The 18219-nt window shown below is 45.3% G+C and overlaps 1 protein-coding gene across 6 annotated transcripts in view; it reads right to left on the bottom strand.

Annotated features, from left to right (window-relative positions):
* Positions 1 to 18219, bottom strand: part of MAGI3 (membrane associated guanylate kinase, WW and PDZ domain containing 3) — a 172801-nt gene that overhangs the window by 25293 nt on the left and 129289 nt on the right. For all 6 annotated transcript variants that reach the window (XM_059717335.1, XM_059717336.1, XM_059717331.1 and 3 more), the window contains exons 7-12: positions 17227 to 17284; positions 12739 to 12833; positions 10762 to 10950; positions 5712 to 6320; positions 3439 to 3470; positions 475 to 631 (exon numbers count right to left, since the gene is read on the bottom strand). In XM_059717335.1, the coding sequence (XP_059573318.1) occupies positions 475 to 631; positions 3439 to 3470; positions 5712 to 6320; positions 10762 to 10950; positions 12739 to 12833; positions 17227 to 17284 (1140 nt within the window). The remainder of the gene's footprint in view (positions 1 to 474; positions 632 to 3438; positions 3471 to 5711; positions 6321 to 10761; positions 10951 to 12738; positions 12834 to 17226; positions 17285 to 18219) is intronic.

Below are 18219 nucleotides of genomic sequence, written 5' to 3'. Positions count from 1 at the left end.
TGGGGTGGCACACCTGCAGGACAAATGGCTTTTGTTCATCCAGTGTACACCACAACATTGAAATACCACAGCAAAGCACTAACACATATTTACACCTGCTTTCATTAACTGATCATCAGTCTTCATTAGTATATAGCCAGAGTGCTGGGCTGCGATGTTAAATGAAAGGTTTAAGCAATTACTCAATCACTGGGCTTTTTATCTCCTGCTCTTCCTGAGTGCACCCCGAGGTGCCTCAGTGTAACGACTTGTGTCTGTACGTGGACAAGAGCAACAGACTACCACACCAAGGCACCTGGCAGGAAAACACCAACAGATTTTCCTTTTGTGGAAATCACCCACCGATCCCTAACTGCTGTACATCAGACCCCTTAAACAGGCGTTGCCAATATTTTTACTTAGCAAATGAAATAAAGAAAGTATCTGTTTATTGTTGTGCTATTGCACGTTCCCCTATGAAGTCCATGTACTTACGCTTGTCTTCAAATATGGTCTTAGACTTTAGGTAGACTTCAGAAGGGTCTAGTTTTGGAGAGCCTGACCGTACAGCAGCGGGTGGGAAAGGCATTGGCTGCGGAACGGCATCACTGATGACTTCCAAGCTTCCCAAGTTCTCCTGCTTATCTGTCTTCTGAAACCAAAAGGAGCAGAATCCACAGTTGAAAGTGGAAATCCACAGTCAGGTCGAAAGTGGTGCCTGAACTGGGTTAGCAGGTGTGTATGAGCAGTACAGAGGAAAGACCTCTAGAGAAAGCTGCCATGCCTGGCACACCAGAGTAACCTGCTCTGATCCAGCCCAGTGTTTTGAAGCAAGAGATCCATTCCCTACACGGCAGGCCTCTGCCGCACCTGTTCAGGACCCGGAGACACAGTGGGAGGTGGCTTAGGCCCACAGGGTGAGCAAGTCTATGCAACTTTGTGTTTTTAACTGCCCGATAAACAAGCACTGAGTCTTCAGAATCAAACCATGCTATTTCTAACCTGTCAGGATTGCTCCAACTCTTCCAAGTAAAAGGAAATCTCTGTGGATTCAAATCTTCATTTCCAAGGTTTATGTAGCATGACTTCAAATGCTTGCTTTGGGCAGAAACCCAGCGTGGAAAGTCCTCATGCAGCAATGTGCATGTTTAATATGAACAACACTGGAACAAATTTAAGTCTGCCCTTTTGAGAGCACAAGTAAGACCCCCAAGGTTTTAGAAGTTTGACACTTTTTGCATGTTTATAAACCCAAGACCTTGCTCTTTTCTAACTGAATTAGCTCATGGTGCAGATTAAAGCCACCGAGCATCAGGTTTTTGTCTAGGGAAGCTTCCCGGGTATTTTTAGCAGGCTCACACGCCGCGTGTTGGTGCAGCAGCCACGCTGACATGACTGATGCTTCTGAAGCAGCACAGCTCTAGTCAGTGAATTTTTAGCAGCTATATTTCTTCTTACAAGTCAAGATCTGCAACTTTCCACAGAATAGGCTGTTTCAAATGCAAAGAGTTACCACGCTTACATTATCCTACAGCCCTGGCTTTGGCTTGGAAATGCATTACCGTACTTGCTCAGTTTGACTATCGCCAAGGAAGAATTTACTCCTATTCTGAGGAAATGGACTTTGCTAAACTGCAGCGAACTGTGATGCACAAATGTTCTTCTTGAAGAAATTACTCAATTCCTGAAGTCTCTCTTTCTACTAGAAAGGCACAGATGGACTGCAATAAAACCTATGCCTAAAAACAGTCTCTTTTATGATAAAAAATATATATAGATCTCAACCAACCACCTTTATTTTTTAACCTCAGGGGCAGTTAATCAATGTAGACTTTTCTTTCCAGCAAGTCAAATTTAAATCAAAGATATTCCTAGGGGTCTGATCTTTCCCAGAAATGACGCTATCAGAGTACTGAGACATGACAACTAAGAGATCATATTTATTGCCCGTTCTAACATTTGGTGCTAATAGTGCTTAAGAAGGGAACGCTGAGCTGTTTGGTTTTTTGAGGTTTCTTACCATCACAATAAAATTCTCCCACAGAGATGAAATATAAACTTCCAGAAGGAAACTCTGAAGACCCGATATAGGTAATTAGCAACAGAATAATGAAACAGTGCGTTTTTCCTTGCAATACCCATTCTGGAAGACTTTGCTCAGGCAAATTAATGTGTCAGCCCGACAGAGCTGGATATTGGATTTAAATAGGAAACACTTTAATAAAAATAATCATTGCAGACTGCCGCAGGGACTGAGATCCGGGAGGTGGGGTTCTGAAACTGGAATAAGGCGCACACACGAGGTGATATCAAATCAAATCCTTTTTTTTTTTTTTTTTTTTAAAGGACAGGATTTGGGGTGGGGTGCTCTTGCCTGAATCGTGGTCATGAAGGAAACAATTACAGGGTGGTGTTACCCGATAGCCAAAAATACGACCTGCCCCTTCACAACCAAGGTCTTCGAACCTGTCTGTTTTTCCCTGCAAACTAATCCTGGCCGTGGCTTCTGCTTTGGGATATGACGAGCAGGGGACCTGGCCCCTCCTGGAAGGGATAGTTTCAGTAGAGCAGCGTCCCTAGCTTTGTGTAGCCTGGTGGTATGGGACCCGGAGGAAAGGGGAACCAGAAGGAAAGAAAGAGGACATGCATAGGGAGGAAGAGGAAGACCAGCTCTCTAGATCGCTCAGCTGCTGGTGAGACTGTAGAGCAGCTGCAAGGGCAGGCTCTTTAAAAAATATTAATCATCATTTAGTATCAGGGTTAATTGTTCAAATGAGGGAGCAGGCTTAGGAAGGAGCATGCAGCCCCACAGAGCTTGAGAAGCAGAGCCCGTATCCTCAGCATGCACAGGGCGACTCTGCTTCCTGGCTCGTCATCTTCTTGCTATTTCTTGGCATCTTGTAGCTACCACAGTCAGGTTATCTGTGCTTTTAGACAGGACACACAGGGCAGCATCCCTCCCTGTTGCCAGGGCTGTGGAGCTGTATCACGTCTCAGACGGGAGGAGTGCAAACCGTGACCCTCGGATTGATCTCACTTGCTGCCACAAGCCCAGGAGAGCGGCAGCAGACACGCTGGAGATGCCACGTGACTAAAGAGACTGCAGCATTTTGAAAAAAAATTATCCTTGCACCAATGCAAAGATAATAAACACCACCTTGATCTAAGCAGTTTGCAAAATCCACAGCAAACTGTACCTGGACTAACAGCCACAGGCAGCTTTGGGATAGCTCTGTGCACCCTGCAAAAATGAGCCATGCTTGTCTGGCACTTGGAGAGGGGGGGCCATGCCTGAATATGCACCAGCTGGAGGACAAAAAGGGATGGGGACGGGCTTCCACATCAAACGGGCCCTGGGGATTTACGAGCTCGTTTGCAACTGAAAAATCCATCCTCTCAACCAGCAACGAGTGCAGTAAATATTACCGTCATCATCACCCAGACAACATCAATACTCACCACTTTGGCAGCTTTAGTAGGTGACGGGGGACCTAAAAAAAACAGAGGAAAATATCTGAATCTGAGACGGAAGCTTGGGCGGGAGAAATCAAGGCTGCTTTATCCTGCACAGATCTGAAACATTCAGCTCCTGTTCTTCTGACCACTGCTCCCTCGCCCTCCGCAGTACAGTTTAAGGTTTGCAATAGGTTCCAATATTCCTTTAAGACTTTAAGCAAATATTTACTTGGCCAACAATGCTGCCTGGCAGAAGGCCCCTAAACAGTAACTAACAGCACTGTGTTGAAACCCCACGCATTTCTCCTGCTGCCAGATACTGAGAGTCCAAGCTGGAGACGGGAGCACTCAGGCAGCTACAGCTTGCTTTGCCGGCAGCAGGAAGGGGCTCCGAGGAAGTTCACTTTGCTCAGCAAACCGGCTTCTATGGCAGAGGTAGCTGGCAACAAGACTTGGCCATGCTGAAGCCTGGCAGGCACGCATTAACACAGGGCAGTGGCGATACGACGGCAGGCTCTTGCTCTTGGAGGGCCTGGCCAGGGTCCATCGTTTACTTCACTGAGTCTGAAACCAGGCCTAGCCAATTCGGTTCCTTTCCCTCGACAGCTGCATTACTGCACACTAGGCATGGGTGTCTCTGCATCTAACCCAAGCGTCACTTTTCCGGAGCTGGCAGACAGTGTCCCAGCCAATGCTGCCGGTGCTTCACGGGAGGTGCAAGTGCTAACAGCAACAGTGCAGTCTCTCGGCACAGAGCACTTGCGTCGCCAGCCCATCTGCCCAGTCCAGAAAGCGCTCACGCCAAACCAAGGGTCTGGCTCAGGCCCTTTTCCTCAGGGCTCAGTTTACCGTTCAAACATAAGACAAAGCAGGCAGCCACGCCACAAAATCCCCTTTGCGCCTCTGTGCCGCAAGGCCTATCACGGGAGACAGCCTCAGATCTGTAGCTCCCCTCACCCACCCCAAATTATCTCAACCCGTTATGGGAATCATCTGACCCCTCCCGGCTGAGCCTGATACTTGAGCCAGCTGGCTCTTGAAAAGCCAGCTGATCATCTGTGCTTTTTCCATGAGCGATTGCCAGCGCAGAAGGAGCCAGAGCTGAGCCGAGTTCTCCCTTCCCAGCACTTAAAAAAAGAAGACGTTTCGCTTGACTCTGCCTCAGCACAGAGAAGATGCAACTTTAGCTGGTCTCCTGCATCCTACATAGAGAGCGTCGGATAACAGGTGATCAGTATTGAACAGAGGGAAGCTCATCAAGGAAGTAGGCTTGTGGTAAGCCCTGGGATAAATCACTAACTCGAGGATTTCAGTTTATTCAGATGTGGGGAGCAAAAAGGTTAATGCAGGAGTCATCATTATGGATAATGAAGTATTCTGAAGTGCTTGGATAAACGGGGTTTTATAAATGCTGAGTATGACTACCGTTACCATCTTGCAGATGTCTTCAGAGGGATTATTAGTTTGTGGGTTGGGATTACATGGTGCACACAGCTGACAACCACTGTGGCGATCTCCAGTAACACAGCCTGTGCCCATTGCCTTATCTCTATCGGCAACAAAAAGGGGAGATAATGTCCACAAGGTATCTGATACGAATGAAAAAACAATATCCTAAGTAGAAGGTCGCTACTAATATTACCGATCTAAATATTTTCAGGCATTAAACAGAAAGATATAAAAACTGGGAGAAAATTAAGTTGCGGAGAATACCAGTGAGCTCATTAATAGCCAGGAAACCGCAGAGAAAGGATCCTCTAGCACGGATGAGACTGTACCTTCTGGCAAAAGCACGCTAATTACCAGCTAGTCTATGGGGAAAGGAGACATTCTGATCTGCAATGAAGGGCAATTAGGGATATAAATATACACAAAAATGGAAGTTTTTCAGAGATTTCCAGATGGCCAGGCCCATTGCATTTCACAGGCCACTGCTTCTTCAGGAACCCTCCTGGCACCTGGGTTCATCTGCCCAGTACAGCCAGTGCTGCCGAAATCCCCCCGAAAGGGAAAAGAGCCCCGTCCCTTATCATCGGGTCACCTCTGCCAAAGAGCCAGTGTAGACTGTGCATTCAACAGCAGCCCACAATCAAACCTCTGGTCTCACATACAACTGATGACAGTCTCAAGGCCAAGGGCACTTGGAGCAAGGTGGAGAACTAACTTTACTGCTGCCATTTCTAAGGCTCCCAAGGCAGTGGTTAGATGACCGCAGTAAAAAGGCCCATGTGTGGGGGCAAGTAAATGATCACAGGTCTACTCACACTTTTACCCACCTCCTCTTACGATAAGCAGTGGCACCTCTGCTCCCACCGGGAACTGCTTCAGGACCTCCACAACCTGCAGGTGTGTCAAACTCTGCACGTTCTGATGGCAAATCTCTTTGATCACATCTCCCTTCTGGAGGCCCTGGCACCACTGGCTATCTAAAATCATCTTCACCTTTTGCCCCGTGGGACTGTCTGCAATCGCAAACCCAAATCCTTTAGGGCCCTTGACCAGAGGAATGGTGACGAGCTCCGGCTGAGAACCCCCTGACGAAGCTACAGAGACCCTCTGCTCATTTGGGTCCATGGAAGGGCCGTTCACACGACCATTGGCCAAAGTATGACCTGGTTTCCCGTTCTGGTCCAAAACAACTGTTCCTGGTATCAGATCTTGGCTGGTGACACAAACTTCTCCTTTGGTCACTGGCTGGCCGTTGATGACAGGTGTAGCCGTAACAATGTCCACAACAGGGTCTTCGTTGTCATCGGGAAGAGGGTAACCTCGACACAAAGTCATGTTGACATACTGGTTGACAGGAACTAGCTGAAACATTTGGACAACATCTGCATGGGTATGGCCAAGGACGCAGCTGCCATTTATGTCTACGATGACGTCACCTGTTAGAAAAGGGAACGCAAAAGCATTGAAAGCTAGAAGCTAAACAATGTACCACACCTGCTTTTCCACATATGTCGAGGCTCAGAGTGAAGAACAGACCACGCATTCGAAACTAAAGGCAGGAGATTATGCAGAATCATTTCAACTAGGAGTGAACAGGGGTTATGCCATACTCTCTTGGCCACATGCTTCGAGAAGGGCAGGATCTCCTCTTTGTGTTTTCTCTGTATTCCGTCCCGGTGAAGGACACACCGCTCCAAATGTACTGTTTAATCTGCAGCAGATTTAAAGAATGACACGCTATGGCTTCAGAAGAGGAAACGGGGCCCAAAGCATCCTAAGCAGATGTCTTGTGCTTTAATTCACATTACACAGCATTCTCAAGTCAATCCACAATAAATCAGATTTTCTTTCTGGCTTCTATATTTTTCAGACTGGCTGAACTTTTCCGAAACTAAGCTCTTACGTAAACATACAAGCCCTTGTGTAAACCTCTGTATTTTATATGTTTCCGTTGTTACTACTGAAATACACGGTTAACCGAGCATATGAAATAGCACCAAATCCCAGATCTTGAATGCTTATTCACTATGCTAGACCAAGGGGCGCAGGGAAACCCCTCCCAGGGACCAATCCAACTGGCCAGCCACTTAGGCCTGTATATTTATAAAATAGTAATGTTTAGTTTAGATTAACTAGAATATGAAGAGACATACTCCTCTCCACTTGAAGATTTCAATACATATTGGATGTACCCGAAGAACCTTGTCTACAACAGCACTAAGGCATTATCTTCATTTTCACATTTGGGGGGAACATAAAATGAAACAGAAAGTATCCTGCCAAGCTCCAAGCACAGGTCAGCTGCAGAGCCAGGAAATTAGGGGCTTCTTGTTGCTGTTCCTAACTGAGTAAGGAGAAGCATCCAACGAGCTGAGTAAGGAAAAGCATCTTTATGCAGGTCGTATGAATGATGGTTTCAGTAAACCTGTGTCTACAATACATTTAACTGCCCTCACATTAAAGGGTGTTCTCGCCTCCCTTGCTTGCCGGGTTGTGTAGACCTGTTTGTTTATTCCTGCTGCTGGCTGACTGTCATTTCTAACACTTGGCATTTTGCTTTTGGCAGTCACAGCACACCCCGGGCTGCAAACTCACTCCCAGGCAGAGCAAATGCACTGCTCTTAGTTTCCACACAGGCAGGGAGTGGAGTCCAGTCAATAAATGAGACAGAGCAAGTTCTAAATCTTTTGAAGCTGCTTATGTCAGACATTTGTAGAGAGCATTTATTTTGCACAGCTTTACAAGCAGAAGTAGAGCTAAAATACGGGCCCTTTATTTATGAGTGTGAATGGAAACAATAAAGGCTACGGGAAACTTTTCAGTAAAACTACTTTGCAGCTAAATGCTTCCTACAATAGGTTCCTTCATGTCTTGGTATTTTTAAAATAAGACACAAAACTCAAAAAAACGAAGGAAAAAGCAACCCAGCCAACATACCGCTCTGTTCGAAGCACATTAAATACGCAAGAATAATATGCAATGCCACATACGCCTACTGTTATGTCATGTGCGATTAAGATAAACTAGAATCTAAAATTAGAAAATCCTGAAAGAATGAGGAGCAGCTGTGACTTATCCTACTCGGAAACTGGAAAAGGAGTGGGTAGAAAAATCAAGCGTTGAAACGGACGCTTTGTTAGACTTGCAGTCACCAGCATACTTTTAAACAACAATGTATACGGGCACATTTGAAAGGAAAAGGCTGGTTTCTAATACTTCTGTTTTCTCCTTATGGTCCCTCACAGAATTCTTTTTTTCCTTTCTCTTATGCGCTAACCACTGTGCACAGAAGCTGGGAATGGAAAGCTCATTCTGGATGAATTACTTCTGCTTTCTGCGGAGGATTTAGTACGGGCTGCTTAGGAGTGCCAGGCTTCTGGGGTCATTCCTGAGACTTGGGTTACTGGCTGCAGATTTTATTTTGCCTGCCAAAGAAAAGTCGAGCATCAAACATTCAGGTAGAACCAGCTCTCCTTGGCTAAACTGAACCTCAATAATGATAGGAAATCTCTAAACCACCACAAGGACAACTGAGGTCAAACTGAACCTCTGAAGTGGTAGACAGGGTACTGATATCTACCACAATGACTGGTTGGAAGCAGACCAAGACTTTTTTGCTGGTTTCCCAACAACCTCATCATCAAATGCTGGGTATAAAACTGCTCCTTTATTCAGCTGGGATGCCCGTGACACTACAGCTCTTAGTTCACAGGAACCCCTGGCACAGTGCTGGGCACATTAAAGACATGCAGACGCACATAATCCTTGCAAATACTGCAGGGTGCTATCCCCACATGCAGGAAGTGCTTGCTAAGCCACTTGAGATGCAGCTGAGCACCGTGTGTGATCAGCTAGAACCACAAGCCTTTATTGCACACGCTGTGCAGAAGCTGCTTTAATCAGAAGTGTTGCTGAATTGTGCTGCACGCGCAGTCCCTGCTGGACCCCTGCCTCGCCAGGGCTGGTTAGGAATAAGCGACAGGTAGCGCTTGTGCCACGTAGCTCACCAGCCACACGTGGAACTACTGACAAAGGGAAGGCCACCGAGACAGCAAAGGTATCGAAGTCGCTTTGCTAGAGTGTAGGCATTGCTTCCAAACACCAGCAAAAGCCCTCGCCTGCCCATTTAGAGCCGCCAGGCTGGGCGTGTCACTCTGCGGATGCTGTTTTGTGCTATGGAAATGCAATGTGGTTTGTGGTCTTTCATTTCAGGTAGCAGCAGCACAGGGGATGTACACAAGCCTCCTCCTTTTCTGTGGCAGGGGACAATAGTGTCTTTGGGGAATCAAGGACCAGCTGTGAATGATTAGAATGGGCTTGGTAGTCTCTCCCTGTCTCCCAGGGGCTGGCAGTCCCTGCCACGGACCCAGCGGATGACCCTGGCTAAACGGTTTCACTTCTCTCTTCTGTTCAAACAGGTGGGGACAACACAAATGAAGAACCCGACGACACATGAAACGCGCGAAAATTTCAAGACAAAAAATGCAGCAGGAACACAGGGCTGTCCCACAAAGTTAAATGTGTCTGGTTGGGGTTTTTGCTTTGTTTCTTAACACTGAGAACTACTTGGGGCGGTTCTGGCAATCTGGTAGAGTTGCTCACAGTGAGCAGCTGCGGTGTGAAGCTGGTCGCTCATTGACCAAGCCTCCTGAGGTCAGCATGGACAGGCTGAGGCTCAAAGGCCAGGCACAATTAGCAAAAAGAGCGACGGCTCCAGCGGATGGCAGTCGCTGGGTATCTGAATCTGCTCAAGCTTCTTCCAACAAACAAGTGTAAAACTAGATTCTTAAGAAAACACATCATTGCTAGAGGAAAAACTGATGTCCTGGTGCCAACTGGATCTTTCACACACGCTCTTTCCCTGCGGCCATTACAATTATGTGCAGGAAACGGAAAGCTTAGAAACCATTAATGCATTAAAATGAGAAAAACCGTGCATTCAATACAAGGTATGACACCACATCTTATTTAGAGACCAGACTCTACAGGAACGGTAAGCAAGGGTAGAGGTGTAGCAAAATCAACACGCACAAATCAATCTGTTCATAGCCTACGTTGAAACAAATCAAACTGATACCAAACAGAGGCAGAGTCACGCTGATACCTCAGCTGTGACAGAGGCAACATATATATGAGAGTAAGAACTACAGAAAGCAAACCAGAACAGTTTAAGAAGCCAGCTCAATATGATGTTAAAGCCATCTGAGGAAACAGGAAAACTGTTTTAGATCCATTTCGATGGATAGCACTTAAATTCATCTTGGGAACGCTATAATACTAAACACCATCTCAACAACCAGAACCTGGACGCTGTTCAATCTCAAAAAAGATAACAGCATGGCTTCAGCTTTTAAGTGGTACCAGTTTTATTAGTAACAGCTAAATAACCAGGCAGAGCTCACAGAACAAACCCTGTAAAGGGTAACTGGTATCTATGCCAAGCTACTGAAGCTAGGTTTTACCTTTGGGTTGCTTCATACAGGTCAAAGGATGATTACAACATAATATTTGCACCTTCTGACTCCCACTGTACCTTGCTCTGCTGCACCCGCCTGAAAATGGTGTTTGATTAGGCCGTCAGCTGCCTGGGGCTCAGGCGGACACGATCTGTGACAGCAGTATTCTGTAACGTGTACCTGAAAATCTCCAGTACACCGAGCCAGTGAACTCTCCAGAAATGTCCTAAACTTGGATCTATATTAAAACATTTACTGCTATTCCATGTCAGGGCTTCAGACATTGATTTATGGTCTGATAAAGCAGAGTGTTGGGGACCTGCTTCACAATGAGTGCCTGTGGATGGAATCACTGGACTCCCTCGGGCCCCCCTCTTTTTGCCAAGCAACAGGGATGAAATGAAGTGTAGAGAAGTGTCACCTGGTGCCATCTTCCCATCCTGTGCAGCAGGTCCATCTTTCAGCACATTCTTCACTTGCAAGAACTCATCAGGTCTGTCCCCACCAATGATCGTAAAGCCAAATCCCATAGCGCTTTTCTTCAACGATGTCCGTATGAGAGCTCCTGTGAGCTGGGCTGGGTCTCTAGTGAAGGCAGACTTGTCTGGTTCTGCACAAAAACAATTCCACACACTGTCAACAGCAATGCTGCTAGGAAGTGACCCTGCTAGTAAATGCAGGCAGCTACAGCAAATACCAAACCAGGTGACTGTGAATGCACGTCGGGTTGTGAAACAGAGTGGGGTGCAACGGGGCGTTCTGAAGTTGAACTAAACCCCTTCTGCAATTTCTGAATTATCTGAGTGAAAAACACTACACTTCCTGTAACAAATCCAACGCTGTTTTGAAACGGTAGCTGGCTAAACCCAGCGGAGAAATTCAGCGCCATTGCTTGTGTTAAAAACTTACTTTTGATTTGTTTGGAGCAAGCGAGAATTGCATGCTGAAGAACGCAGCAATCCTTTCAAAGCACATCTGCATTCCCTCAGGCGTGGCACGTGTACACAGATGACCACAGGAATACTGGAGATAATTACGCTCAGTTTTACATACTGAAATATAGGGCAACCCTTGCAGCACCCTGTGGAGTGGGCAGACAGCCATGATCATCATCCCCAACCAACAGCGAGGTTACAGGAACAGGGGGGTTCCATCTTTTGGGCAGGTCACAAAGCAGCCAGTCGCAGGGCTGAAACTGCAGCTTTCACCCCTCACATCCCCCAAGCTGTAGCTTATGGATATTTGAGCTGCAGAAGACAACAGGCTTCAGGATGTTTTATGCTGCTTAAGCAGCCTTAAGGTCTCAGGTCAACTCCAACTGCAAAAACCACTCTGAATCCCGCACACTTAGGAGGACAATGAATGGACTGGTCAGTGGTAGGATGAGCTTGTACTGCCGTAGACTTCTCAGACTCCATCCTTACCATCATACATGCATGTACACACAGAGCTGCTTATCCCATCCACAGTACTAGCAGGCACTGCAGAGTTGACCAAATGCTGCCTGTCAAGTCTACCGTTTTCTAAATGACGATTGCCAGGTACAAACTGACCCATTCTGACTAGCGTCTACTGCACAGCCAGTAAGCTAGCCTGCAAAAAGAAAATATTTTTCTTGCTCCCTGCTGGACCTTTTAATTTGCCCGTGCCTTTTGTGAAGTACGCTGCCCAGAACTGGACAGACCATGTGTAAGGTGAAACCTTACCCAAGCTGAATAGAGCGAAGAATCACTTCTTGCGACTTGCAACCCCCCTCTGCTAATACTGGTCAATATGCTATTAGCGTTTTTGAGAGGCTTTTTTTTCTTTGTTTCTACAATAGCACACGGAGCTGTGTTCAGTTTGGGGTTTGCCACAACCCCAGGTCCTTTCTGCAGTACAGCAGCCTCACCTTCTATCTCTCAGTGTACACTGTGCATTTGACTGGTCTGTCCCAGCTGTCCTCAGCCTACTACAGTTCAACAGGCAAATTTAGGAAGGGTGCATTTGATTCCACCTACTGTATGATTAATGAAGATACTGAACAGTACCAGACCCAGGACAGACCCTTGGGGAGACCCACTGGAGACCTTCTCTCAGGTAGGCATCATGCTATGGATGACTCCTCTTGAGACTGATAATGCAGGAGTCATGTAGCCACTTTACAGTAGTTTCACCTGGACTGTATTTCCGTAGTTTAACCTCTGTAGTCCTGATATCAAAGCACACTGGTTTAGTGAAACTGCTTTTCTGCTAGTGATCAGGATCACAAAATGCTACCATGAATATTTACATTAGTGTCAAAAAGACAACAGCGAGGTCTACGCAGACTGACACAGGCAGAACACTTCATGCTCGAGACTGCTTTCCATGTACTTTACAGCAAACAGTGCTGAAGAGCAGCTATTTCAAATAATACCTGGTTTAGAAGGGCCAACATCAGTCTGTCCTAGCTGTTTTTTCCTTTTGGCTTCCAACACGGGATTTTCAAACTGGGTTTTCTGGTTGATGTGACTGTAAAATATACAAATGTTATGTCAGAATTTCAGCATAGAAAGTATTGTGCCAGCTATTTTTTTTTTATCCTGATGCTTTGCTTTACTTTTCAAAGCCCTTGAGGTTTTAGTACCTATAAGATGCCTGTAGAAGCAAAGTCAGTCATGTTCTCGTGCTTCAAGAGCCTTTCCATCATGTATTTCAGCCAAGAGACATGCTATTCAGTAAATTCCATTTTCTTTTACAAAAGTTGTGAGTTGGATGCATTTTAATACGGAATGAAGAAAAAAAAAGACACAAGTGCAAGAGCCCAGCTAAGTCAGCTCTTCAAGCTTCTTGGAAGCATAGGATTATTGTTTGTCTGTAGATGGGATGAACCCAAGCTCAGATCTGCACACAACAGTTCAAGCAATAGCAGCATCCAATTTGCTTTCAATTGACTGTGTGAGCATTAACTGCTTTGCACAGTTAAAAAGAAGACAAGGATATGCAATCTCAGCAGTGCACGCCTGCCTTCCTCTTGATTCAGCTGCAGCTTGCAGTTCTTGAGAAGATTAATCAAGCTTCCAGACAGAGTTTCTGAAGAGTCCCATTATGTGGGATCTCCCTGCTCATTACCAGCTTAGCATGGTTCTGGCTTTTCTGGGGGGCAGGGGAAGTGGAGGAACGGAAGGGTATACCTTTAACTACACATTCAGAAAAATTAACATCTATGACCATAAGCTAAGAATTGCAAAATTATCAACTTTCCTGGTATATTGTTGGTAATAAAAAGTGTAAATTTAGATTTTGTAAAAGTAAAAATGGACAGCCACTTTAAGTAACTACACTGCAATAACAAGGAACACACATTACTTAAATTAATCAATTCACACATTTTAAATGAAGTCTCCCCTTGCAGAACTTGCACTCCATATATCCCAGTGCTAGGGCGGATCACCAGAAAATGAGACTGATTTGATATGGACCAGTCAAATCTCTGTGCAAAGCTGAAAGAAGCACAAAAAACAAACTGCACAAATGATGAAAAGCAAATTAGATTTGAGTATGGTTTGTCAAAGAAGCCAGAGGAAAGTTAAATTTAGTGGGATTTGGACACCTCACTCCCTCAGATGTCTTTGAAAATCCCAGCCTTGTAGTTCTTTCAGTATTAAGAACTTGATCCACGCTTGGTCATTGGTTATGCATATACAGGGCCGGTGTGTGTGCATCCAAGGACAGAATTTCACCTTCAGGTCTCATTATAAAGGTAAGCACCTTAAAATAAGCGTTTTTTTAGACACTGGTGCCCATTTAATGGGAGATCTGTAATTTATATCTGGCAATAACTGGAGCTGAATACAAGCTCTTCCTTTTGCCAGATTGCTACTCCGTGCTTTTGTCTTTCCATGCCAGAAACTAGTAAACATGTCTTGACAATCATTTCACAGCTTCCTGGGCAGGACCCGTGTTTTACCTTGAAGTCTTCCCCTTCATTAAACATCCATTATGACTTGCATTACCTACACACAACATACATTAAAGCCTTTAATTCCCATTGCCTTTGAAGAGCAGTTTCTTTAAAACATACAGGATAAAAATGTAAAGTGAACAGCAATATATTAAGAAAGCTGTCAGACTGGATCCCGTAAGCCCCCACCCCCTTAGGTACAGGTCAGTGCTGTTGTATCCATTTCACAAAGGGCCGTAAAGGGACAGAGAAGTTACGCGACTTGACCGAGGTCACTCCATGCAGCAGTTCCGGGAGAACAAAAGCCACAAGTGCTGGTCAGTCACCTCGTAGCCTCTTCCCAAGGATGCATTCACAAAGCATCCGTTCTCGAGACCCAGCGGCAGCTGCGAGCAGAGAACGGCTGACCTTCTGCTTTATTCTTGTTCCAAACAAATAGGGGAGGAAGACATTACCCATTCTGGGTTCAGCCCTTTCCTCTGGTAGGTCCCTAGGAACAAACAGGCCTCCTACCTGGCTTTTAATTTCTGAAGCCCTTCTGGTCCCAGGTGGGATCAGCTACATGGGTTACTTCTGAGCTGGGTGGAATAATTTGAGCATTTCTTCTGCCTAATGACTTTTAAAGGGGATCAAAAAGGCCGGCCAGTTCCCCATTCCTGCTTCAAGAACAAGAGTGCTCAGAGGCTGTGCTTAGAAGGCAAAAAGAATATATGTGCTCGAGTGAGTTTTCTTTCTAAACAGAAAGAAAAAGGGTTTCAGAAGAACAAGTAGCTAACCCTGGTAACTTCACTCCAGATAACTTCAGTAGCACGGCGGACTGCAGTAGTGTTTGTTCCACTTCTCCTGTAAAGCTTTCGGAGAACCTTTGATAAAGACATTTCTTAAACCAGAGACTCTTCTGCAGCAATTATTAAAAAAACCCTAGCTCAGATACAGGAGCTGGTGCAATGAAGCAGCATTATTTTGGCTTCTTGCTGCACGCGTTATTCAGAATGCCGGTGTAAGTTTTAAATTTTCCAGCCGATCGTACTACTTGCATGCCACTTATTTGCTGCTGAATTTGGCAAGGAACTCAGTTTAGACAGGTAAGATACACATGCAGCCATCTTCAAGTAATTTCCAAGCAGCATTTGGAGAAGAGCTTCAGTGATGCTAGATTATCGATTTCTGATTTCACAACTGAAGATTATCTGAAAAATAACTTTTTCGGTCCTTTCCGTTTGAAATGCTGAAGGACTTTTCATGCAGCATGAGACACCCAGGAACTCAAAAGCCCTTATAAAAACAAAAAAAACCCAATCTGGGCTTAGCTTGCTATCATATATTTTTTTGTTGCTTTTCTTCCTCAGCCGTACTAAAGCATTTTTAAAAGACTTTTAACAACAAAAGACATCATAACTTAGCAAAAAGTTTTCAGATTAGCCTCACAAAGCAAAAAATCATTTTTGCCTGTAGATACTCCTGAACGAGGCACAGCAGAGGAAAAACAGCATTTCAGGTTTTTCCAAAACCGGCGTTTCTCACCAATTCGCATGCTCTCTTTTGGCTGAGTCGTTTACCACGGCAGATCAAGTATTTCTGCCTATGAACTATGAATCTGAAGGAAACTGCAGTTTTGCCTTGGGTTGTGTTTTGTAGCACAGTTCTCAGGTGTCAGGATATTTCCCCCTTCGGTCCCTTGCTCAGGATGCAGTCATCCAGCTTTCCCTTATTCCCCGGGAGAGTGCCTATCACGCTAGAATAGGCAAGAGGAGCAGTTATGTCAAGTTCACATAAGAGGAGAGGTAATCAGCTAAGATTTATTTCCCAAGCAAAGAAATCCAATACAGCAGCTTCCTCCAAAACACAAATCCCTAAATTATTCCTTCAGCTGATGAAGGCCACTGTAAGCAATTGTTAAGATCAGGATTAAGCACATAAATACGTAACAGCAGGTACGAGTCTTTTCCACCCTGCATGCGAACGAATGCAGAACTCTGGTTACGTCCTTTTTTCTGATTTTCATCCATAAAGATTTGAGCATGCCAAAAGATGATGTGGAACTAATTCCAGAAAACCCAATTACTGACCCATTACGAGTTACTGAAGCAAATGATTTCTCTTTAGGCACTGGGAATATCATGGCTCAACAACAACTGCTTTATGAAGCAGCAAAATATGGACCTAGGAAGGTTGGGGGTCGCATCGACTTCTAGCAACTACAATCCTACAGTCATCGTCGTGCTACTCGCAAGGGTCAGAAATCTGTGCTGACTCAAGTCTGACTCTTTCTTTTAATCAAAGATATTCATCCTCAATCTCAATTTTTCAGTCAGGCTCCTTCACAAGTCAGAAGCACTGATGGGTGTCGCCGCCAGTAGCAATAAGAAGTCATATGCATTGGCAAGTAAAAGCTCTATGAAACAACCATTCAAGTAGTAGACCTTTACCTCCATCACTAATTCACCTCTGAGAATTATTATGCTAATGACTCAAAACTAGATCGGCCTGGGAATAAAGCTATCTACTAGTATGCTGCGCTCAGCATTATAAACTGTAAGAGAGTCACCCATCTGGACAGTCATTAAGTTATTGCTGTATTAAACCACTGTATTTGAGATAAAGCAAAAGGCACACGACTATTTGTGGGGCAGAAGCAAAGCGGACCCAAGTGCTGCACGGGCTGTTCTGGGGTTCTCAGTCCATTGCTAGTGTTAACTACTACGGCTGTTACTTGCTTCCGCCCATCTGGAAGATCTATGGATGCGCCTCAATTAGCCTACAAGCATCATCGTGCACATCAGTGCTTAAGCATGGGGCACAATTTACGCGTGGCCTCCAGAACTGGCCCTTATTTTACACTGGATCTGTACAGTGCTTAAACAAGATGCACGCCAGTTTACATTTATTACATATCAACTGTTTCACTGTTCTCTGCTAAATGTGATGACTATCAAATGAATAATTACTGTAGGCACTTACTCAACATAGTACGTTCCATACTGAGGGTCTTCTATTTTCTCCCAACCATAAGGCAGTTCTGTAATTAGAAGAGAAGAATGAACAAAATTCTGCACTATAATGGAAACGCATTTGAGAATGTCAGAGTTCACGTGGAGAAACGAGTGGAGAGATTATGGATCGACTGTGCCGGAAATATAAATGCAATTTATGTCTTCCGGGTTTCTTTAAATGTTTGAGACTGGCCTGTCTGATGAGCAGAGTGCTGGCATTCCCGGAGGGAAATCGCCTCCTATAACTCAGTGGTTCATCAGAGGGGAGACATATTTTTTTTTAAAAACTGGTTTAAGTTTTAATAAACTTCAGAGCAGGACACACAGGCACCTACAGGAAAGGAAGTAGAGGGCTCATATTACCAGATCCATCCGGTTATAAATTACTATGTTCACTCGAGAGGCAAGGATTTCTTAGGCTGAGGGTCTTTAGGAGCTTGGGAACAAAAATTCATAAGCTGGCTGGACACTCAAAACCAAGGACTAAACACTGATATTGGGTCTACAGCACATTATATTTTATCCAGCTCCTGAATTCTTTCCATGCAAGAAAGGTGACAAGGACCCTCCTGCCTCGTGATAGGCCTTGATCTCCCAGTAATCAGCTGCTTCTCTTCTGCTAATTGTGCATCTCTTGCCTCTGAGAGAGTCCCTCTCAGGCCTCGCCTCTGCTACTTCTCACTATGCTATGCCTGCCCTCCTGGGATCAGAGACCTGAGGAAGAATGCCTTGCCTGTGAAAGCTTGTCTGAGTTTATCCCAGAGCTGGTCCAATAGAAGAGACGACTCTAAGAAAGCCTTGCCTGTTGCACCACATCGCTCTTACACTACCTACGTTCACTTGCGGACCTTCACTTTTAACTGCCTGCGTACTAATGTGCAACAGCACTGCCTGGGGCTGCATGGCCGTGTGAAGAGGGGCTGCGCAAGCTTCCGGCACGCAGCACCCACCAGCATCGCCA

This window comes from Alligator mississippiensis, chromosome 14 (genome assembly GCF_030867095.1).
Source record: "Alligator mississippiensis isolate rAllMis1 chromosome 14, rAllMis1, whole genome shotgun sequence".
Classification (NCBI taxonomy): Eukaryota; Metazoa; Chordata; order Crocodylia; family Alligatoridae; genus Alligator; species Alligator mississippiensis.
This window is presented reverse-complemented; position numbering and strand designations above follow the sequence as displayed.